General features: G+C 45.3%; 1 protein-coding gene across 1 annotated transcript in view; it reads right to left on the minus strand.

Annotated features, from left to right (window-relative positions):
- The window catches only part of ATRX (ATRX chromatin remodeler), a 447,777-nt gene that overhangs the window by 77,751 nt on the left and 345,555 nt on the right, over positions 1-24,471 (minus strand). Inside the window, exons 14-15 of the mRNA XM_078768164.1 lie at positions 16,950-17,091; positions 6,797-6,906 (exon numbers count right to left, since the gene is read on the minus strand). Coding sequence (XP_078624290.1) covers positions 6,797-6,906; positions 16,950-17,091 — 252 coding nt within the window. The remainder of the gene's footprint in view (positions 1-6,796; positions 6,907-16,949; positions 17,092-24,471) is intronic.

Raw genomic sequence — 24,471 nt, forward strand, 5'->3', positions numbered from 1 at the left:
AAGCGTTTAGAAAAAAAGTCCGGAAAACTGTTCTTTGCGTGACGGACTGACTGACGGACGGACTGACGTACGGCGTGCAAACCTATAGTCCCCTCCGGTGTACACCGGTAGGGGACTAATAAGAAACGTACATCTGATGGACCTTCACATATGATTTTTGACTATGACTTCAACCTCGACTCCAATGCTGTCATGTCACTATGGCCAGTGCTTAGCACTTCGAGCATTTATACAAACCAAGCAAGCAGCATTGCAGTGTTTGTGAAAAGGGAATTTAGATTCCAAGGTGGGTTGCTGGAAGTTAACGAAACAGCAGCAGGCCTAATGGGCTATAGAGGACAAATCCTCCATCGTTCTGAGGGCTATCCATTACTTTTATGGCTCATTTGCCCGTGGCAGGAAGATGCCAAGCCCAACAAGCTTTCAGGGTCACTGGAGAAGAGTCACAGCAAAATGTGTCGTACGCAGCGTCGGCGGTGGCATAAAACTGGAACCAGTAACGGTGGCACGCCACGGCCTCCACTGGTGCTCAAGCCCATAATAGAAGCATCATAATCGTTTCACTTCAGAGGCTCGCAGCGATGAAACCGCTCCAGGCACAAGGTGCGAGCTGCTTTTCGGATGTTGTGGCAGAGTTAATTTCGGGAGAATTTGAACGAGATGGCGAATTGGGAAGGTGGGAGCGACTATAATTGCTTTCAATGGGGCACTCAGTGATGCTAGGTCCTTCACTATACTAATCCTACATGGCTTTTTAGAATTTTGATCCGCTATAAGAAAATTTGGCGAAAGAATATTAAGCAAAAGGCAAAGAACAATGCTTTGCACCAATCCCTCCGCAAGATGATAAAAAGATTCAGATGAAAAACTGCAGTTTTAGATCGACATAAAAACTGACAAGAACGATACCAAGTCAAAGCTGTGATTGATCGCTTTCATCGAGAATGAGAATGAAAAAAATTAGATTAAAATATCGAAAAGGGGATGCAAAATTTCACAAAAGTTTGGGAAAATTGCTCAATATACAGGGATACAAATGTATCAACTCCAAAACAATTAAGGAGTGCTCTGATTGGTATTCCCATTTAAGTACACGCCTCAATGCTGCGATCTTAGGTCCAAATCGTAAATACCTTATTGTCGTATCCACGATGTGGTGTACCACTATAAAAACTAGAGAGGTTCCAGGGAACCTGAACTCCACTGGTCTATATCAATATGGTTAGAATATGCATAATAGAACCACAAACTATATAGTTTATATGTGCTAAAAATATATGACAAAAATTGATTTTTCAATATGGCCGCCCTGCCGCGCCCATTTTTGGGCGTGCAATGCCCAAATGCAACCCCAAACTAGTTTATGTCCTAAAGATGCTGCATAACAAGTTTCATCAAATTTAATCAATATTTGTGACTTTTATAGCGTAGACGTCGAATTGTTTACAGACAGACAGACGACGGAGACTGGGTGTCGACAAAAACTCAGCTGGACATAGTCCAGTTGAGTTAACAAACAAACAAAAACAAACAAACACACAAAAACAAAAACACACACACACACACAAACACACACACAAAATCACAAACAAAAACAAAAACACACACACACACACACACACACACACACACACACACACACACACACACACACACACACACACACACACACACACACACACACACACACACACACAATGGAAGTCACGTCGGAACGAAGACTGTTGGCAGTGAGATCAGCCGCAGTTACACACGCTCTCCCTCACATCTGGAATCTGGCCCGATGCCGCTTGGTCCGGATTCTTTCTCCTCAAGATGGCCTGGTGAATTCGCTCACTTCTCACCTCCTCAAATTCTGTGACACCTTTGTTGGCCAATCTTCTCAAAGATGCGGTTTGGTGTTCCCACTTGTGCAGGTGGATATCACAGCTTTTCAGCGCAGCGTTTAGAAAATCCTTGTAGAGCTTTCAAGGTTTCCTCATGCCACGTTTGCCCATGGTCAATTCCCCATAAAATAACTGTTTTGGGATCCTGAAGTCACTCATTCTTAAGAGGTGGCCAAGCCCATTGCAGTTGTCGTTTTTTGACGATACTCTCCACTGATACACAGCCAGATTTATTTCGCACCTCCAGATTGGAAACCCTTTCCTTCCACGTTATGTGCAGATTTTCCGCAGACATTGTCGATGTCGGGCTTCCAGCTGACAAATGTGGCGACTATAGGTTGTCCAGCACTCAGCACCATACAGCAATGTACACAGAACCACAACCCTACAGACTGCGATTTTAGTAATCATTTTAATATTTTAATATCGGGACTGTTCCAGACTCCGTGGTAGAAACGGCCAAAGGATGAGCCAGCCTTTGCTATCCGACTGGAGATTTCCCGATCCAATTGACCATCATCACACAAACACTCCCTAGATAGGTGTAAGCATCGGTGTTCTTCAGTTGTTGACCGTCCACGAAGATACACGGCTCAACACGCTCCAAACTAGGTGGGGGCTGATACATAACCTCAGTCTTTTTGATGTTAATAGTGAGTCCAAAGCGTTTCGCTGCATTAGAAAAACTGTCCATGAGTGACTGAAGCTGCTCCTCGCTGTGGGCAAATAGGCCTCAGTAATCGCCGAACAGGAAGTAGCGGATTAGTTTCGTTTTTGCACGAAGACTCAAAATGTGGAAAATACCACCATCTGTTCTAAACTTAATATAAATTATTGTGCAAGGCCTCATTTAGCCCTCATTTTGATTGGGGCAATCACACAGCCCTGCTTCACGCCAGTCGTTATAGGGAAGTGTTTGGAGAACTGTCCATCTGCACACACACGCCACGCCCATGCATGCCATCGTGTAGCTGCTTCAGTACATCAACAAATTTGTCTGGGACTCCCTGCTTAGTCAGGATTTTCCAAAGGGCTTCTCGAGACATGGTGTAGAAAGCTTTTGTTAGATCAACAAATCGTGTATAGACTGACATTTTGCTTGATACATTGCGATTCAGACACTACGTTTTTTGACAACAGAGTCCACAAGGTCTCAACTGCATAATCTCTATCAAGATCTTGGCTGTGAGGGTTAACAGGCAGATACCACGGGGTGGTTTCCGCAATCAGACCGATCGCCTTTACGTTTGTAGATGGTAACAATTAGCACGTCTTTCAGTTGATGAGAAACATCCTCATTTTGCCACATTTACCCAAATAATTCGTACAGCCAATCGAATAGCGTTTGACATCCATGCTTGAAGACCTCCGCTGAGATGCTGCCATGTCTCAGAGCTTTGCCATTTTGGAGTCCATTGATGGTTTTAAAGATTTCATCCTTGGTTGGTGGCTCCGCAAGATGGTAGCATGACAGGTTTTTGATCCATGGCATTTAAGCTGCTTTGCTCAACAGTAGATGGCCGGTTCAGTAGCTCCTTGAAATGTTCTGGATGGAATAGATGTCTGGTCTGTGAAAAGCAATTGTCCACAAACTGACAAGGGAGGGGCAGGACCTCAGCTGGATGGACTATACAATTCCTTAACTGCTTGATAGACATTTTTGATGTCGTGGATGTCTGCGTATTTATGAATTTGCTTTTTTACTGAACTAATCATTTTTTAGCTGCCTTGTCCTCTGTTGCAGTAGTTTTTGGGCTTCAGCAAACGCTGTTCTTACAACCCTTGTGCTTCGGTTCATCATTTTATGGTATGCCTCTTTTTTCTTATCAATTAATAGGCTTCAGCTCCTCTACGCTGTTTGCAAATCAGTCTGGCTGCTTTCTCTTCACTGTTCCAAGTACATCCTTTCCCGTTTCAAAAACAAAGGCACGCAATTTCTCCACTTTCCTTCCACACTGTCTTAAATTAAACTTAGATTTTTCCGTCAGCACATCTCCCAACTTATATTGCAACTCATTTTTGGTGTAAGATCTGTCAGCGTTGTAACATTCAGCTTCTTCACTGGTTGAAAGTTCCGCTTGACTGGCGGTCTAATAGTCAGCTATAATATGAAACGTACCATTCTGTAGCTGGAAAATGGTGTTGGTAAGAGTCAGACCATGTTCATGACATGTGGATAGAAGGAGGAGGCCATTTGAGTTACATTTCCTGACCCCATAGTGCCCGATGGTCTTGGGCCACGCTGCATGATCAGTTCCGACATGAGCATTGAAATCACCAAAAATAATCAGTTTCTCCTCCCTTGTTGTCTTGTTGATCAAGCTACTAAAATCAGCATGAAATTTATCTATCGTCAGTTCCTCGTTCATCGTTGCAGGGGCATATGCACCAAGGGAGTCTGAACGCAATGAATCACTCATTTACCGCCTGGAGAAGGGCAGGAAGTTTGTTGGCAATTGATGTTCTCACAATCAAGGCGACCCCATGTAGACGTTTCTCAGCTGCTGGTAGCCCACTCCAAAAGTAGGTGGAGCTGGAGGTGTCCTCGGTAAGCTGCCCACTATCTGCAAGCCGAGTGTCACTACGAAGTGTGCGAACATTCCAAGTAGCAATTATGAGATTTATTTGATGTTTTCGACCGCTAATAGGGATAACCTGCCAGCCGTGGTTTGCTGACCGGGTTAAGTGGAGCAACCAATTTATAGGGAACCTTTTCTAACCCCTTCCCTGGATTGGGGAGAGCAGTGGCCTCTAAATAGAGCTGCTCTGACGTCTATAAGGCTGCCAAATCACCACATTTGCTCTGGTGGTGTGACCAAAGCGACCAAAATTCCACCAGACCGCAAATGTGCGGGTTTTCGACTACGACCAAAATTCCACCAGACCGCAAATGTGCGGGTTTTCGACTACGACTGCCAGTACTATCCTGTAACTGCCACTTAACTGATCCCCCATCACCATTTGACTTTTCCCAAACTCCTGCACTCAAGATTTGTTTGTGATGTTGAGGTCGTTGCGCACTAACTCCCGCACCCTCTTCTCCTCATCACCCAAATCTGGTGGAAAGCGCAGCAAGACAACAAGAGATGTGTTGGACGCAGTGGATAACAATTGCCAGATGAACTGCAAGAGGCCACATCTCTCCAAAACCATGACAGGGATTTTTTGCAGTAGTCCGCTAACTGGCCGGGTTGACTCTGGCCATTTGTTAAAATAATAGGTCATCTGTCCAGTGTCACGTGAGCAATCACCGTCGGTCTCAAAAACTTCTGCTGGTGCACATATCTACCACGCTGCTGCCCGTGACTTCATCGTAACCCTGACAGGGAGGCAATAGGGAGTACTACCGCTTGCCCAAGTCGGACTCCCAGGCTAGCGGAGGAAAGGAGGCACCTTATTGCTTTCTTGTGAACCACCCCAAACGGGGTGCCCACCCTCTAGAGTCTAGCTGTATGTATGTATGTATGTATGTATGTATGTATGTATGTATGTATGTATGTATATATACATACATAATACACACACATTTATAACACACACAATATAACTAACACACAAACACGATGGATACTATAACGGAGGTGGATACTTTGAGACCTGATAGGTCCTTGGTCCAGTTTCTGAAACCCTTTTATGGAGTTAACTAACGACACTATAACTAACTAAACTAACGAACAAAACTAACTAATGAAACTAACTAACGAAACTAACTAACGAAACTAACTAACGGAACTAACTAACGAAACAAACTAACCAACTAACTAACTAACTAACAAACTAATACACACACACACACACACACACACACACACACACACACACACACACACACACACACACACACACACACACACACACGCACACACACACACACACGCACACACACACCTTAGGCGTTAGCATTTTATTTGAATATGCTCGTGATCATCCAATGGTGGTGCATCACTATCGCGATTGAGCGAGGGAGGAGCTTGCACTGCACATGCGCATTCAGTCGGAAGACAACGCAAGGTCACCGACGGCGATGTTGCTTTATGTTTTCACCTCAATTCGATACAACAAACACAACAACAGGCATTTTAAGGCCATTTTCCCTGCAAGAGCAGAGGTTAGCCTTGCGGTCCCCATGACAATCTTCTCCATCTTGCCCTATTTTCTGCATCTCCCCTTGTTAACCCCCTTGCCCGCATTTCTTCTTCGACCATCTTTAGCCAAGTGTTTCTCGGTCTTCCCCGTTCTCTACTTCCTCCTACATTCATTTCCATCACTCTTCTCAACCAGTCACTTTCATCCTTCCTCAACACATGACCAAACCATCTGAACCTGTTTCTCTTCACAGCATCAATCACAGGCTCTATTCCCACCATCTTTCGCAATTCATCATTTGTCTTCCTCTCTCTCAACGACACTCCGCACATCCACCGAACCATTCGCATTTCCACCCTTTCCAGCCTTCGTTGCTGCTCTACGTTCATTACCCATGTCTCGCTCCCATAAATCATTACACTTCTCACACATGCAGCATACACCTTTCATTCGATGAAGTGAAATATTTTTGTTCTTGTGATGTTGACCTTGCACATGTGAAAATGCGTTACAGCAACATTGGGGGATATTGTCCAATGGGTTTGGAAATGTAAAAGGAACAATCACACAAACAGACTTGCTCTTATGCGTATAGATACACAGAGCTCTCCCATGAGCTTTAAATCAAATAAACAAATGAATTAATAAATAAATAAATGTATGTGCAAAAGTCAGAAACATTGTTGAGTCTGCTTTTTATGAAGAACAACACAAAGCTAGCTAACCTTACCACCTGCAATCACTCGTTGACAAAATATTCCACTCTCACACAAATGTTGGACTATGGGCTCATGATAGAGCCAAAAATATCTTGAGATTCTTGCCTGCAGTGTCTTCCCGAGGCCCATGCAGTGGGCGACGATGCAACCTGAGCCGCCTTCCTTCTGCGTTTTCTTCACCGTCTCAATGCAACAATCCCACATGAACTGGACACCTGTGGCGGAGGATTAGCAATGGGTGGGCAAAAGTGGGAAGCAGACCATGGAGATTTCAGATGGGCGTGAGACTCCACGATTCAGTTGCGAATCAAGATAAATACAGAAAAGAGAGAAACAAAAACGCTGAAGCACAATGTGGACTCAAATGCATACGGTACACTTTTCCGAGGAGAAACCGGTGCATTTAATTTGACAAAAACGATGATCCATTGCCTTAGTTTATATGTGTGTTTCTCCCAAGAATTACAGAGGCCTAACGTCTACAAAACCTTATATAAAGTAAAAGCTCTTCGCAAGTAAAAGCGCAAGACTCACCACTAGTCTTCATCTGCTTTAGTGTGGTGGGTGTTGAGCATCAAATAAATAACAAGCATGTGGGGATGCTATGTGCATTTAGTGTCAGGTGAAATAAACTGGAGATACGAGAGCAGGAAACAAATGAAACACTTGTTGACAACAAACAGCCAAATGTTGAACGAGAAACCCACGGATAAAAACAAAGGTAGATGAATGTTATGAGACCAAGTAATTTGGAATTATTGAAAAGTTAGAACAATAACCTTGCCATAGTACATCATGAGTAAAGATGAAAGAGGATAAAGAAAGCAAAGAAAACAGTTTTCATTGGAGCCCACTCCAGAGGGAGCCCAATCAAGAGGCCTAGATGAAAGTCTTGCATTGAACTAAATGACCACTGCAGATGAGATGGTGAAACATGTCCATTGAGATTCCTATATAAAGGAAGAAGAGGAAGGAACAGTCTGGGTGTTTAAAAAAAAAAAAATTGGATAAGGAAGTCAGTACTGGATATTCGTGAAAGTGTTGGTGGATTCACATGATGTGACGAAACAAACACGGGGATTTGTACATATCAATGGAAACAAGTATAGAATAATTCCAACAGGCAGGAGATGAGAAAAACAACTTTCATGTTTATATAAAAAAAACATTTCATGTCGACCGACATTCAAGTTGTTTTGCGATGCCATCACAATGGAACTATGCATCCTGCTGACTTAACTCGAGCTTCACAGCGACCATGGCAAAATTGTCAGAATAAGATTATTCTCCACAAAGGTGTTCCTTAAGTTTGTGGAAGAGATGAAAACCTGACGGAACCAAGTTGGGACTAGTGATCATTTGTGGTGGTATTCCATTGACTGTCTTTCTCTCAGGATCGTCACGGTGAACCCAACTCTCATCTCCAGCGCTTCACGCTTCACATCTCTGACAATGCCGTACTGCTCTGTCAAACCTTGACTAATGCAACACCAACAACAACAACATGCATTTTAAGGCCATTTTCCCTGCTAGAGCGGGGGTTAGCCTTGTGGTCCCAATGACAGTCTTCTCCATTTTGCCCTATTTTCTGCATCTCTCCTTGTTAACCCCCTTGCCCGCATTTCTTCTTCCACCATCTTTAGCCAAGTCTTTCTCGGTCTTCCCCGTCCTCTACTTCCTTCTACATTCATTTCCATCACTCTTCTCAACCAGTCACTTTCATCCTTCCTCAACACATGACCAAACCATCTCAACCTGTTCCTCTTCACAGCATCAATCACAGGCAATATTCCCATCATCTTTCGCAATTCATCATTTGTCTTCCTCTCTCTCAACGATACTCCGCACATCCATCGAACCATTCGCATTTCCACCCTTTCCAGCCTTCGTTGCTGCTCTACGTTCATTACCCATGTCTCGCTCCCATAAATCATAACACTTCTCACACATGCAGCATACACCTTTCCCTTCAGCTTCAACGACACTCTCCTCCTCATCAGCACGCCACTCAGTTCCCGAAACTTCTTCCATGCACATCTCACTCGAGCAACCGTTGCCGAGTTTGATCCACCTTCTCCATTCAGCATGTCTCCGAGGTAGCAAAATGTTTTCACACCTTCCAGCTTCACGCCGTCTCCAAGATCCAACTCAACATTTCCTCCACAGCTCCCTCTGTGCACACCTTACATTTGAATGTAGCTGCCACACTGGTAAATGACCCTCTCAGACCACTACATTTTTGATGAACCCACTCAGCGCACATTGTACATTGAATGGAGTTCACTCCGCCACCCTTCCTGCACACAGCACACGGCCACTTCCCAGTTCTTTCCACCTCACCACATGCTTTACCACTTGCCATCACCTTCGTCTTTCCGATATTCACCTTCAGACCTTTTGTCTCCATACATTCCTTCCACTTGTTCATCTTTTCCTTCAGTCCATCCATACTTTCCGCAATCAACACCAGATCATCTGCATACAACAACTCCCACGGTAAACCCTCCTTTACGTTCTGAGTCAGCACCTCCATCACAGCTACAAATAGTAGTGGACTTAGTACCGACCCCTGATGCACTCCCACCTTCACCTCAAACTCACCACTGTTCCCGTCCTTCGTCCTTACAGCTGTGCACGCTCTTTTGTACATTGCCATCACTACTCTGATCAACCATTCCTCCACTCCTAACTTCCTCAATGCCCATGTCAATACTTTGCATGGAACCCTATCGACTAATGCAACACCGAAAAACAAAAACAAATAAAAACGAGACATCTATATCGGAATCACGAAACATTGGTTTTTCGAAGCTGTTCCACGATCTTCACGCACGCTCGAAGCTAAGTAATTGTTACATTTGTATTTTTGTCGAAACTGTATTTATGTTACGTGTGTGTACCTTTTGCATGTCACTCGGTAGATTATCGGTGTTAATCTTTCATAACTGTAAAAAATAGTCGAGTATTCTCGCGCCACGCGGCCTAGTTGTTGAAGCTTCCGACCTTGAGGCTTGGTTCTCTCCGGGCATCCAAAGCGGTTATTTTTTCATTCGTGTGTTTGTCAAATTTCAACTCGTTATTTTATCGTCCATGCGTTATTGTTTGTTTATAGTTACTTTTGGTTTGAATTTCCTGTAACTCGTAATTAATTAATCGTGTTCTGCTCCGCTAGTGCGGCCTTGTACCCCCATCGGTGTTTGTTTACTTAACTCCCCTACATCGTGTTTTGCTTGGCTCTTAGTTTTTTCCCTTCCACCCCGAACATAATACTCTTTGTCTAACGTTTTAAATACGTTTATTTAAAATACCCCCACCCCCCCAAAAAAAAATAAAACCAAAAACATTTATTTTCCTTTCTCCACGTGTGCTGTTTGTCTCATCCTGTACTTTCTGTCCAGGTGTGCTGTTCGCCCCGCCCCCATTATCTCCTTGCCATCCTCCTTTTGCCCTGTCCACGTGACTCGTGGTGGTCCCTCTCGGCTCTCCCCCCGTTGGTACTTTGTGCATATAAGATTGTTTACGGTTCTGTTTTAATATTATTTAAATATGTATAAACTTTCCCCTTCAGTGTTTTATTCAGTGGTATATTACAACACGCTGTTTTTCTTCCTATTTAAAAGGCTTTTCTCAATTTCCTCTCCAACTCATTCCACGTCAAAAAAAAGAAATTCAATCTCTTATACGTCTCCCTCACTACATGGTCTAAATTCACATTCATTCCACCCCTCCTCCATCGTTCTGAATCGGATTGCTAACTTGAAAATCACAACAAACCCAATTTGTTATCAATGTTCGTCTTTCATTAATCATCCACTTTCGAAACTCCCCTCTTGCCCCTCCCCTCCAAATCCCCCCCCCCCCCTTGCACCTACACTCCTAAACTCCCCCCTTGCCCCTCCACTCCTAAACTCCCCCCTTGCCCCTCCACTCCTGAACTCCCTCCTTGCCCTTCCCCTCCTAAACTCCCCCCTTGCCCCTCCCCTCCAAAACTCCCCCCTTGCCCCTCCCCTCCAAAACAACCCCCCTTGCCCCTCCACTCCTAAACTCCCCCCTTTCCCCTCCCCTCCTAAACTCCCCCTCACTCCTCCCCTTCAAAACTCCCCCCATTCAAATCTCCCCCCCATACCATTCCTCTCCAATTCTCCCTCCTCCTCAAAGCTGCCTCCTCCCCACTTCGTCTCCCTTCTATCTCATACCTCCACCCCCCCCCCCCCCAACCTTCTACTTTCCTCTGCCCCCCCTCAAACAACCCCTCACTGTGCCTCATCCTTTCACCATCAAACCTTTCATCCTCCTCATCCTTCCCTTTCTTGGAACTCTTCTGTAATCTCTGACACACTATCAACTGCTCTTCCTACCTCTTCCTCCTCTTCCACATCTTACCCTAAGCCTCCCCTCCCCTGTCCCGCACCCGATGCTCCCCCTCTCTCTTCATTAACGGTATGGACCTCAAACATCCGGGGCCTTCACTCAAACCTGACTGATCTCTCCATACAGGTTGCTTCTGACAATCCAGACTTGATCTGCTTAACAGAGACTTTCCTCCTTCAAGATGTCTCTGATTCCTTAATATCTCTTCCTGGTTACTCCCTCCTCCGGTATGATAGACCTGAGCCTCGTCCTGGTGGTGGGGTGACTATCTTTATCAAAAACTCTCTTCCTCACTCTCCTTGCACTGCCCTCTCTCCTCCTCACCCCCAGGAGAACCTCTGGCTACGGCTTCCTCTCCGCTCCCACCTTTTGTTCATTTGTGTTCTGTACCGTCCTCCAAACAGTGATGACTCCATTTACATTTCACTGTCTGACAACATGGACCAACTTCTATCCACTCATCCCAACTCTCTCTTCCTCATATGTGGTGACTTCAACTGTCATCATGCCAGCTGGTTGGGTGTGGGTTCCTCTCTCACCAGTCATGGCACCTCAGCAAAGGACTTCTGTGACTGTGGGATTGACACAATCTGTCAATTTCCCGACCCGGATCTCAGCCAATGGAGTATCTTCTCTTCTAGACTTGGTTATGACAAACTTCCCTGCTAACGTCTGCTGCTCTTCTTCTGCTCCAATCGGTTCTTCTGATCATGTGCTTGTCAAAGTGGACATCTCTCTGGCCATTCTCAGAGAGCCTCCTCAGCGTCGGCGAGTCTGGCATTTCACTCAGGCCGACTGGGACGGTCTTCAAGCAGCCATCAATCGTCTGGATTGGTCTCCCATCTCCACTGCCTCTGACATAAATTCTTCCTGGGAATTCTTCCAAAGCAAACTGCTCTCTCTCATGCACAGATTTATCCCATCTTGTCTTCAGTTGTCTTACCCTTCCTCCCGTCCATGGTACACTGAATCTTGTGGTGAGGCAGTTGCCCTGAAACAACTTGCCTTTGCCTCTTGGAAGGCTAATCCAACTGAAGGCAATCTCAGTTCCTTCCACCAAGCTCGGAACAAGTGTGTGTCTACCCTCAGGAGTGCCAGGAAGCACTATCTCTCCACACTCAAGAATTAACTCTCAAACCTGTCTCCTTCCTCCAAATCCTGGTGGCGTCTGGTCAAATCCGTTTCTGGTGTTTGTTCCCCCTCCATCCCCTCCCTTACATCAAATGGCCACACAGTTGACATCGCACGTGACAAAGCCGAATGCCTCAACTCTGTGTTTGCCTCAAAATCTTGTGTCCCAAACCCATCTCTCTCTGTTCCCACCTTTCCCAGTCGAACCCAACTGCTCCTGGACTCTGTGTCGTTCTCTCCTGACAAGGTGGAGGAGTTTTTGACGAACCTCGACTCTGATTCTGCAACTGGCCCAGACAGCATCAGCCCACGGGTCCTAAAATCCTGCTCTGCCGCTCTATCTCACCCTCTCTCTGTTCTTTTCACCCTCTCTTTTGCTCAAGGTCATCTGCCAGCATCCTGGAAATCAGCAAACATTACCGCTTTACACAAAAAAGGTGCAAAAACAGATCCTTGCAACTACAGACCAATCAGCCTGCTCCAAATTATCAGCAAAGTCATGGAATACATCATTGCTTCGGATATGAAATCTTTCCTCTTCTCCAATGGCTTGATCTCTGATCATCAATTTGGTTTCAGACCAGGTCACTCTACTCTGGACATGCTGCTTCTGCTGTCTCAACAATGGATGGAGGTCCTCAATGCCAAACAGGAAATCAGAGCTGTCTCCCTTGACATATCACGTACCTTCGATACGGTCTGGCACCCAGCTCTGCTCACCAAACTCTCCTCCTATGGTATCCATGGAAATGTCCATGCATGGCTTGCGGACTTCCTCTCTGGTCATAGTCAACGTGTGGCCCTGAATGGATTTCTCTCATCTCCCCTTCCTGTTCAGGCTGGAGTTCCCCAAGGCAGTGTTCTGGGCCCTGTGCTTTTTCTGGTCTTTATCAATGATCTCTCCGCCTCTCTGGAAAATCCTCTCTATCTCTTTGCTGATGACTCCACTCTCTGCCGCTCCATTCCTCTTCCCTCAGATCGGCAGTCTGCAGCCTCCTCACTCTCTGAAGACTTGGACAAAATCACAGACTGGTCAAACAAGTGGAACATGTCTTTCAATCCTGACAAATTTCACACTCTTTCTATGTCTCTCCGAAAACATCGACTGGACAACCCTCCCATCTACTTTCTCAACAATCCTCTCCAAGAAGTTCTGTCGCTCACGCTTTTGGGTCTTACTATCTGCCATGATCTTTCTTGGGAAAACCACATTTCCAAGCTGGCCTCCAAAGCCAGTCGCCGACTGCGCATCCTCCGTCGTGCGAAGTCCTTCCTCGGCACACCTGAGCTCCTCACCACATACAAGGCTTTCATCCGCAGCTCAATGGAATACTGTTCTCCCCTATGGGCCGGTGCTCCTGCCTCACACCTAGCTCGGCTTCACGCTGTTGAAACCAAAGCTTTCAGAATTATTGGAATCTCCCGCGATGAAGCTATCTCTGAGGGCCTTTCACTCACTCACCGCAGGCAGGTAGGTGGTCTTTCTGTCTTCTACCGACTCCTCTCCGGCCTTGCTCCCCCAGCTCTCTCTGTGCTCTGTCCCCCAAATATTCCTACAGGTCGCACAAGATCTGCCAGCAACCCTCTGATGGTTAAACTGCCGAAATCTCGGCTCTCTGCTCACCTTCACTCTTTCATTCCTCTTTTCTCCCGCCTCTGGAACAAACTCCCTCACTCCCTTCAATCCCACTCGTCCCTCCAGGTCTTTAAAACAGCTGTTCACCACCATGTCTTATCTTCCCCCACCCAAAACCTTGATCTTTTCTACCCCCGCTAATTCACCCCAGATCCACCTTGTTTGAAATTCCAACTTCTTTCCTGGAAGTCCTGGCAGTGTCCATATGTTTTATACCTCTCCCACCCCCCTCCCCCCCTTTCCATGCCCCTCCCCCCCCAAAGCCCTCTCCATCTCACAGATCTCTCGATGTCTCCATGTCTCTCGGTCCCTGCTCTCAAATGTTGTGTTCGTGTCCTTCCCCCTCTCTCCCCATCTTGTCTACCGCTCCCGATGTTATATGTTTTATGTGTCGGTTTGTCTTTCTGTGTGATTAATGTTCGCTCTTTCACTAGCCTCGATCTTGCATACATACAAAAAAACAAAAACAAAACAAAATCGGACCCAGTGGCAGGAAGAATTAATGTGCGGACTGTGCTTTGTTTCATTTGAATATATTTACCTGTTTAGTAGAAAAAAGAATGGGAGGCACTACTTTTCAACACGACCTCATAAATTTTGAGAAGTGTTTGTGGGTTTTTGTTTGTTTGACATTTATGCATTCTTAAACCGCTGGAAGGAATGAGTTGAAAACTGGTGGTTGTACCGACAGGAGGCATGGGAAGGATTTAGCAGTAAAGAAAATTCATAGTTCCAAGGGTTTACTGTGTGGGGAGGGACCCTAAATTTCTCGATTCATTCATTCATTCATATAGCGCCACCTCGTGGAAGCTGACACATCATCAGCCAAACTAAATCATAAAAGTGGGGTAAATCAACGTGTCCGTAAGGTCATGTTCTTTACGAGTGAGGTTAAAATAAGGAAGGATTTGTTGTAGGTTGGGAAAAAACATGAAGGTAAAAAAACTGGAGTAAGCAGAAACTATACGAGTTTGTGATGCCGTGATATTTATTAAATACAATTACAATTTGTGTACTGCAGACTTCAAGCACATAATTAAAGTTAAATTAAATAAATTGTAAAAGGCATATAAATAAATGAATTCTGTCCAAGTACTTTGGTGTGTTCAGTTTCCAAGCAACTAGATAGTGCTTGCCAAGCCAGCTGTTCCTTATCAACGGTTTTGAATGGAGTACTTGCTTGAGTGCTTAAGCTACTTGGCAAGTGCTCTCGAAGAAACTTGGTAACTGAACACAACACTGCAAAACTGGCGGTTACTGGAAGTATTATGAAGGTGATTGGTGTTTTGTAGTGTGCAACTATATACGTAATTCAATTTAAATAAAGATTTAAAGAAGTTTAAAGGCATATAAACAAATGAATGCAGAAATGAAATATGGCCTTGATCTTTTCTACCCCCGTTAATACACCCCCCAAATTCACCTCTTTCAATCTCCGGCTTCATTCCTGCAATTCCGAGTAGTGTCCATTTGTTTTATACGATGTACCCCCCCCCCCCCCCCCCACCACCCTCCCCTCAGCCCTCTCCCTTCTACAGATCTACTGATGTCCCTGTTGTCCACTGTTGTTGTGCTTGTATGCTTCCCCCTGTCTCCCCCTCTTGTCTCTCACTCCCTTTATAGTATGTTTTATTTGTCCGTTTATGTTTTTTGTGTTTCATGTGTTATCTCTTACACGAGCCTCGACTTTGTATACAAAAAAAACAAAAAAACAAAAACAGGAAATCATGGCTTCGAATGTGAGGTTTTAGTGGCAAAAGCACACAAAAAACTTTAGGGGGGAAAGGAGCTTTACAGTGGTCTCCTTGCCCTACTAAGGTTGATCTCTAGTACCTTTACTCACCGAAGCCTTATTGAGGGCCTTTCAATAAAGAACCCAATCCCCTCCAACGAGAGATTTATCGAGGGCCTTTTTCTCAACCATGCTTTTTTGAGCTTTAAGCTATTTTGGAGAAAGTAACCCACTAAAAAGCTTTAATGTGGGAAAGAGGAGAATAAGGAAGGCTTTTAGTGGGGTGGGGGAGGCGTGGGGGGTAGGGAAAGGGCCTAAAGAACAGCTAATGGGGGGAAATGGCACCCGAAAAAGTATTAAAGGGGGGCAAGTGCACTCCATCCCCCATACCCCACCACCCCCCCCCCCCCAAACACACAAAAAAAACTAATTGAGGAAAAGAGAATCCTAAAAAAAGAAAGCTTTAGTTTAAAACATGTGGACATTGAAGCTGAGAAATGTTCGCTCACTCTGATCGAAAATTCATAAGTATCAACGCATGGCAAGATACAACTGGCTGGTTTGAAAGGCCAAAGGTTTTCAAAGTAAGAGTGAATGGAAAAAGGTTTCGAGGGGGAGAGTTGCAAGATTGAGAGATAAAAGAACACCAAAGTAAATGAACTGCATGACTCGAGATAAGAGGACGGTGAAAATAACAAGGTAATTTTAAGCTGCATCCAAGATGGGATTTCAGGAAGAACGAGGGAGCCGTATCAATCGAGGGACAAGAAAAAAGGGGGCATTGATTAAAGACAACGTCACCACCGGTATTGATTGGGATGAAGTGAAGGATAAAGGCAGAGTTAAGTCAGGATTTGTGGAAATGTATCAAGATTGTCGTCAAAATCTACTTGAAGAGCAGCTGACACTTTAAAGCAACATGATGACCCAATATTTACACAAGAGCATGAAACTTGTAAAAGGAAGCTTTCATGGAATATTCCAACATGGAAAGATGAAGGAAAAGAAACAGAGAAGAGAATGATAGGATGCGGATGTGGTTCAGGTGTACACAGTATGTACGACTATGATTGCAGGGGTTGCCTTAATGATTTGAGTTCACAGTGAGTTGATAGACAGCGCGGATGTCGGTACTTGTGCATGAAAATTCACATGGACGTAAGAAAAAGGTGCACATGTTAAAAACACACAAAGGCAAAAAAAAACGCAAGAAATGTGATGCTGCACTGCAGTGGGGTGAACAGGCACGATAGGCCGAACGGCTGGCGATGACCGTTGACCAGCGATTAATCCGACAAACACATATGGCCCAAATCGGATTTGACAGCAAAGTGCACAATTGTACTCCAAATGTAAGCCCCAAACTCAAGGCCTGGAACGGTACTTACCGTCGACCTGGTGAGGTTTCAACTTGCACACGAGGCTGTCATGCACTTGCACCAGTGCCTCTTTGGTTTCTGCATCCTCCTCCAGGACCAGCTTTGTGGTAATTGGGCAGGCAGCAGCTGTACTGTCTTCTATTACAATCACCTGGGTGGTGGAAGGAGGAAGGGAGGGGTAAGGGAGGGGGGGGGGCACCTCAATTATATTGATAGGGATAATCAAGGGAAGGATAGAAGTCAATTTACATTTTAGGCCCTTGTGCCTCAAAAGAAACATTTTATGGCTTCAAATGCTTTGGCTTGTACTAATTAATTGGATGTTAAAAGGAAGCTGAACTCAAGTTTTCAATTTAATAACTACATCTAATGATCTGACTTAACCACGTCTGATTAATCAACTCAACTTTCACTTATTTAAAAATGAAAGTGAAGAAGTCTAACGATACTAGTAAACATCCCTTTATTTGGGCAGTGTATAATGCCACGCACAGTGCCAAAAATAATAAAAATAACCAGATATAAACCTACACACATGAAGGCAAAACATGCGTATGGCTTATGTGCATATATAATACATCATGGTTATATACCGTGGATCATTCAAATTGCACTGGGTCATGGACTAAGAGCCAAGTCTGAAGCCTGACGATCTGTGCGGCTTAATTTGGGGGTGGAGTTAGGACAGCTATCCAGCCAATGGGTGTAAAGCAGTGGGGTGGAGTCAAGGCAGCGGAAAACTGACTAATGTATCATACATATTTTCTAATTTCAAAAAGGGCATAACTCCCTGAAAAATTTGTGAAACGCACCGAAACTCAAACCTGCTCTGAAACTCATAATAAAGCCAGGTACCAAGTTTCAGTTGAATATGTTAAAGGGTATGGGAAAAAGTGCAGAAAACCACAGGTGGAACGGATAAAAGGACAGACGGCTGGACAGATGGAGAGCAAACCTATAGGAGGAGACTAACAAGCAGGGGTATGAACGGACAGGAGGAAAGGAAACGCAGTACACTGCAAGGAAGAGGGTTGGGTTTGGGAACAGAATATCAAGGGCAGAGAGGGGGGGGGGGGGGGAGGAGAGGACAAGAGATAGTTGTGTACCACCAACCTGAAGCCATGGAGGGAAGGGATCAAAAACTCAAAACGTTTTTGACGGATCAGGATGAAACTTGGTATAAAAAACCACCTTTAGAGGCCATTTTTCCCCGCAAAGCGGGGGTTGGCCTTTTTCGGGAACCGTGGTTGTTGTTGTTTTTCGGTCCCCTTTTTGAAGCAATGTTTTACGGCCGGATGCCCTTCCTGACGCCAACCCTTTTTGCCGCCTTTAACGACAAACAGGGAATTACCAGTGAACTGGTACTCAATTAGCCGACCTCGGAAGGATGACAGGCTGAGTCAACCCCCCTGGTGTTAATTCAGCGATTAGACCGGGATTCGAACCCAGGATCCTAGGATCCTAAGCCGGCACCCTAGCCGCTAGCCCAACACCAGGGTAATGAAACTTGGTATGACAAGGCCAAATCAAATTTGGGTGAAGATCCGAATCTGAATCCGGATACGAGATTTTTTTTTTTTTTTTAAGCGATTCATCACCATTGAGAGATTGGGCCAAAAACTACATGACTGAAAGTTGTGCTGAGTCGGGTTAGCCTTCCGTGTTGAGAAAGCAAGCTGCTTCACCGGAACTTTCTTACTGCAGGATTCCGTGTTCCATGGTTGACAGGATGGATAGAATAGCCGCAGACAAGACGGGATAAACCTGTGAACGAGATAATGCTTTGACGAAAATATTCCCAGGAGGGATCAATATCGGATGCTGCGGAGATAGCAGCCCAATCCTTTTGCGGGAGGGCAGATTGCAATCCCTGACAGTCGGCTCCAGCCGAGTATGCCAAATACTTTTCAAAAATGGTACATGATGTTTCCTCGTTTAACACAACATGTATTAAGGATAGAGCACAGCCCAACAACCATATGTTGGAAATAATAGTGCAGACTTTGATGAACTGAATGGGCTCCCTCCTGCATCCAAGATCCTTTTTTGTAAGGGAACTCATTATTATTACGATTGCTATTATAATTGATGTGAGACTGCTAGCATAGAAATTACTAGGAAATTCAATTGGTTGCCTTTCCAACTCACTGGTGCATTTTTGTTTTTCCATAACAACGGAAGGCTACCCCGACTCAGCACCACTTTAGGTCATGTAGTTTTTGGCCCCATCTCTCAATGGTGATGAATCGCTTAAAAAAAAAAAAAAAAATCTCGTATCCGGATCTTCACCCAAATTTGATTTGGCCTCGTCATACCAAGTTTCATCCTAATCCGTCAAAAACGTTTTGAGCCTGGTGTTGGCTTAGCGGTCGGTTAGGGTGCCAGCTTGGGATCCTGGGATCCTGGGTTCGAATCCCGGTCGATCGCTGAATTAACACCAGGGGGGTTGACTCAGCCTGCCATCCTTCCGAGGTCGGCAAATTGAGTACCAGTTCACTGGTAATTCCCTGTGTGTCGCAAGAGGCGACTAACAGGGTTGGCGGCAGGAAGGGCATCCGGCCATAAAACATTGCTTCAAAAAGGGGACCACGGTGCCCAAAAAAGGCCAATCCCTGCTCAGCGGGGAAAAATGGCCTCCAGAGGTGGTTCATAACAATGCAATATCAAAATTTGACGACGTAAAGATACGATTTTTCGTTTTTGAACTTCGACTTCTCTTTTAAGTGGTGCTTACTTCTTCTTCTTCTTTCTCTAACAGCCACAATTATTCCCACACTCATGTCCGTTGGCCGGGGGAAGTTTTTGGCAGAAGCCCTTCAGGATCCGGCTGGCAAAGCCTGCCTTCATGGCGCTGATGATGGCTCGCCTACTCTCGGTGAAGGACACCGTGGGATGTTTAACGCCCACCAACTGATGCCGGCAGATACGATGCCCGGTTTAACGTCCATCCGAGTGATGATACACACATGGATGAATCACCCTGCCTGTGAAACATCAGGATGACAGTTTATAGCTGGGTCGGGATTCAAACCCAGGATAGGCTGCTTGGAGGCGAGTGTGCATACCTCTTGGGCTAGGCCATCCTGCCAGCCCAAGCAAGTGCTTACTTAAAACCCCAAAATCAAATCTATGGATGAAATGTGGTCATATTTCAGCGTTACACCATTAAAAACAACCTCAATTAAATGTCACATGATATGAAGGATCGGTTAATTTTACTAATAGGGTTTGCAGACGCTTATGATTGGCTGTTTGGATTAGTTAATTTTATTAATAAGTTGTGTGCAAGTTATTTTATTAATAAGTTATTAATAAGTTGTGTAGACATATGTTGTGTGCAAGAGACGAGATGGAAGGGAAGTGGTGTGAGAATGGTGAAGGGTAGGCAGGGACAGAAATACTGTAAGTTTGTGTGGCAAGGGTGCCCGGAGGGCGTGAATGGTGTTGGTGTCCTGTTTACTGAGGAGTTTGTAGACAGTGTGGTGAGTGTGACTAGAGTGAGTGATAGGTTGATGATGGTGAAAATGATGATTGGAAAGCTCTTGGTGAACGTCATCTCGGGATATGCTCCACAGGTTGGTCGGAGCGATGAAGAGAAGGACAAGTTCTGGTGTGCGATAGAGAAGCTGATGGAAAACGTGAAAGATGAGGAAGTTGTTGTGGTAGGAGGAGACCTAAATGGACATGTGGGAAGGAGTATGGATGGTTTTGACGGAGTTCATGGGGGTTACGGATATGGTGTGAGAAATGGAGAAGGTGAAAGGATTTTGGAGTTTGCTGATGGAGATGATTTGTTGATTTGTAATACTCAGTTCCAGAAAGAGGATAATAAGCTTGTTACAAACACGTCAGGTGGGTCGACGACAACAGTTGACTACCTGATGGTGCGTAGGCGAGATAGGGGGCACTTCCGGGACACAAAGGTGATCCCGGGGGAGGAGGCTGTTTCACAGCACCACTTGGTTGTCTGTGACGTAAGGGTGAAAGGTGCGAGGAGAGCTCGGCGGGTGAAGTACCAACCGAGAATGAAGGTGTGGAGGTTGAAAGAGGTGACAGTAAGGGAGGCATTAAAAGAGAGGTTGAGTAGGGTCGAGGATGATGTGGTTGAGCTTGAAAGTGGTTGGATGTCAATGAAAGCTAGTCTGTTGGGAGCCGTTGGTGAGGTATGTGGATGGACAAAAGGACCACCGAGGCACTCAGAAACATGGTGGTGGGATGATGAAGTTGGAAAGAGGATTGACGAGAAGAGGAAGACGTTCAAGGAGTGGCAGAAGGCGAAGGGTACGGGAGCAGAAACAGCAGAGCATGAAAGTTATAAGGCAGCCAGGAAGGCTGCAAAGAAAGAGGTAGCAAAGGCGCAGGCGGGATGTAGGAAAATGTTCGGAGAACGCTTGGATTCAGAAGAGGGTCAGAAAGCAGTATTCAGGATTGCAAAGCAGATCGCGAAAGAGAGGTGTGATGTGATGGGGGTGAGTTGCTTGAAGGATGAAGTGGGACAAATCGTTGTCGACCCAGATATATGGAAATGCTGTTGAATACAGAGAATGAATGGGATGGCAACATAGAGAGTAACCCAGTTTTAGGACCGGCAGAGAAGATAACTGAGAAGAAAGTTGAGGAAGCGATAAAAGCAATGAAGGGTAGAAAAGCGGGAGGGCCGACGGGAGTTGTGGGAGATATGTTGAAGGCAGCAGGAAGTTGGGGTGTGAAGAGAATGACAGAGATCTGTAATCTGGTGGTGAAAGAAGGCCACATTCCAGTGGATTGGGAACTGAGTACCCTCGTCCCTCTAGACAAGGGGAAAGGTGACCCTCTGGAGTGTGGCTCGTACCGAGCGATAAAGTTATTGGAGCAGGGAATGAAGGTATTGGAAAGGGTGTTGGAGAGGAGGATAAGGAAGAAAGTGAAGATCGACGAAATGCAGTTTGGATTCATGTCAGGAAGAGGAACGACAGACGCGCTTTTCATTGTGAGGCAGTTGCAGGAGAAGTACATGGAGAAGAGGAAGAAGTTGTTTCTTGGGTTTGTTGATCTGGAGAAAGCATTCGATCGGGTTCCACGCAAAGTATTGACATGGGAACTGAGGAAGTTAGGAGTGGAGGAATGGTTGATCAGAGTAGTGATGGCAATGTACAAAAGAGCGCGCACAGCTGTAAGGACGAAGGACGGGAACAGTGGTGAGTTTGAGGTGAAGGTGGGAGTGCATCAGGGGTCGGTACTAAGTCCACTACTATTTGTAGCTGTGATGGAGGTGCTGGCTCAGAACGTAAAGGAGGGTTTACCGTGGGAGTTGTTGTATGCAGATGATCTGGTGTTGATTGCGGAAAGTATGGATGGACTGAAGGAAAAGATGAACACGTGGAAGGAATGTATGGAGACAAAAGGTCTGAAGGTGAATATCGGAAAGACGAAGGTGATGGCAAGTGGTAAAGCATGTGGTGAGGTGGAAAGAACTGGGAAGTGGCCCTGTACTGTGTGTAGGAAGGGTGTCGGAGTGAACTCCATTCACCATTCAGTGTACAATGTGCACTGAGTGGGTTCATCAAAAATGTAGTGGTCTGAGAGGGTCATTAACCAGTGTGGCAGCTACATTCAAATGTAAAGTGTGCACAGAGGGAGCTGCACATGGAGGAAATGTTGTTGGATCTTGGAGACGGCGTGAAGCAGGAAGGTGTGAAAACATTTTGCTACCTCGGAGACATGCTGAATGGAGAAGGTGGATCAGACTCGGCAACGGTTGCTCGAGTGAGATGTGCATGGAAGAAGTTTCGGGAATTGAGTGGCGTGCTGATGATGAGGGGAGTGTCGTTGAAGCTGAAGGGAAAGGTGTATGCTGCATGTGTGAGAAGTGTTATGATTTATGGGAGCGAGACATGGGTAATGAACGAAGAGCAGCAACGAAGGTTGGAAAGTGTGGAAATGCGAATGGTTCGACGGATGTGCGGAGTGTCGTTGAGAGAGAGGAAGACAAATGATGAATTGCGAAAGATGATGGGAATAGAGCCTGTGATTGATGCTGTGAAGAGGAACAGGTTGAGATGGTTTGTTCATGTGTTGAGGAAGGATGAAAGTGACTGGTTGAGAAGAGTGATGGAAATGAATGTAGAAGGAAGTAGAAGACGGGGAAGACCGAGAAAGACTTGGCTAAAGATGGTGGAAGAAGAAATGCGGGCAAGGGGGTTAACAAGGAGAGATGAAGAAAATAGCGCAAAATGGAGAAGATTGTCATGGGGACTGCAAGGCTCACCCCCGCTCTAGCAGGGAAAATGGCCTTTAAAATGCATGTTGTTGTTGTTGTATTAATAAGAACTGCCTTGCCATCTTCCATTCCGAGCACCTTTCATGCACACAAACATTTGCCCCAATGGTAGCACAGTATGTGCAAATCCTTCCTTCCTCTGGCTGAGTCGAGTGCACAATATTAAAGGTGGAACATGACTGTCACCTTGCTCCTCAGATGACGTGCCACTCGCATGGTATACGACCCACATGACCCCGTTCCTTCTGCATGCTGGTGTAATTAATTCCATCGGACAATTTGAACCACATCAGAGCGTGGCACACAGATGTACGATCAATGTAAGAAATGCTAATTACAGATAAGACGAGACAAGTCAAGTCACGGCCGGATTACATTACAAGCTGGTAGATAGCAAGTCGACTCTGGAAGGAAGGAAGACAAAGGAAAGTGTGATGCAATTGCCTTATCTGATCCAACATTAAATAATGAACACCAATTACAATGCTGGCTTTCCAGCAGTGTCGAGGAAGTAAATGCAGTAAGTTACCCCACAGAAAGAACCGTTTTTTTGATCAGGGGCTGAGGGGATTTAAGAGTGAAGGAAGAGAAGGAGTGTCATGTGTTTATTACATACGGATGTGGAAGTCGGGAATAAGGGCAGCCAAAGCGAGAAAAGGAAAATTCTGAAACGAGAAACGGAAGTCAACGGGAGGGTAGAAAAGAGAAAGGAGTGCAAAGGGTTTGTGGGAGGAGTGGAGGAAAACGGTAAAGGAGGTGAGGAATTGATTGTCCAAGTAAAGTTAGGGAAAGGAAGAGGCATGCATGGTGGTGTGACCACTGGGTCTGTGCACGCTAAATGTTGCGGCGTGCAGTTCCTACTTCCAGCTCATCAAAGCTAAGTTTGTTTTCAAAGTTAAGTTAGGGTTTCAAAGTTAAGTTTCATCAAAGTCAAGTCAAAGAAAGATCCTTCGTGTTTTTTTGATTTTTACCTCCACCACAAAAGGTGGACAGAGGTGTATTCTTATTGGTTTCCTGTTTCTTGTTGGTGTCTCTGTGAGCAGGATATTTCAAAAAGTAATGGATGGATTCTGATGAAACTTGGTGGACAGGTTGGGTGTGCGACAAGAACGAATCGATTATATTTTGGTGCAAATCAGGATCCGGATACAAGAATTGTTTTTAGCGATTATAATTCCCCAATGAGCGACACAGCCAAAAACGATACATAACACGATATTTCAAAAAGTTGCGGACGTGTTAGACAAAGGTTGTGGACGAGTTGTTGAGGTG

This window comes from Myxine glutinosa, chromosome 14, assembly GCF_964187855.1.
Source record: "Myxine glutinosa chromosome 14, kmMyxGlut1.1, whole genome shotgun sequence".
Lineage (NCBI taxonomy): Eukaryota > Metazoa > Chordata > Myxini > Myxiniformes > Myxinidae > Myxine > Myxine glutinosa.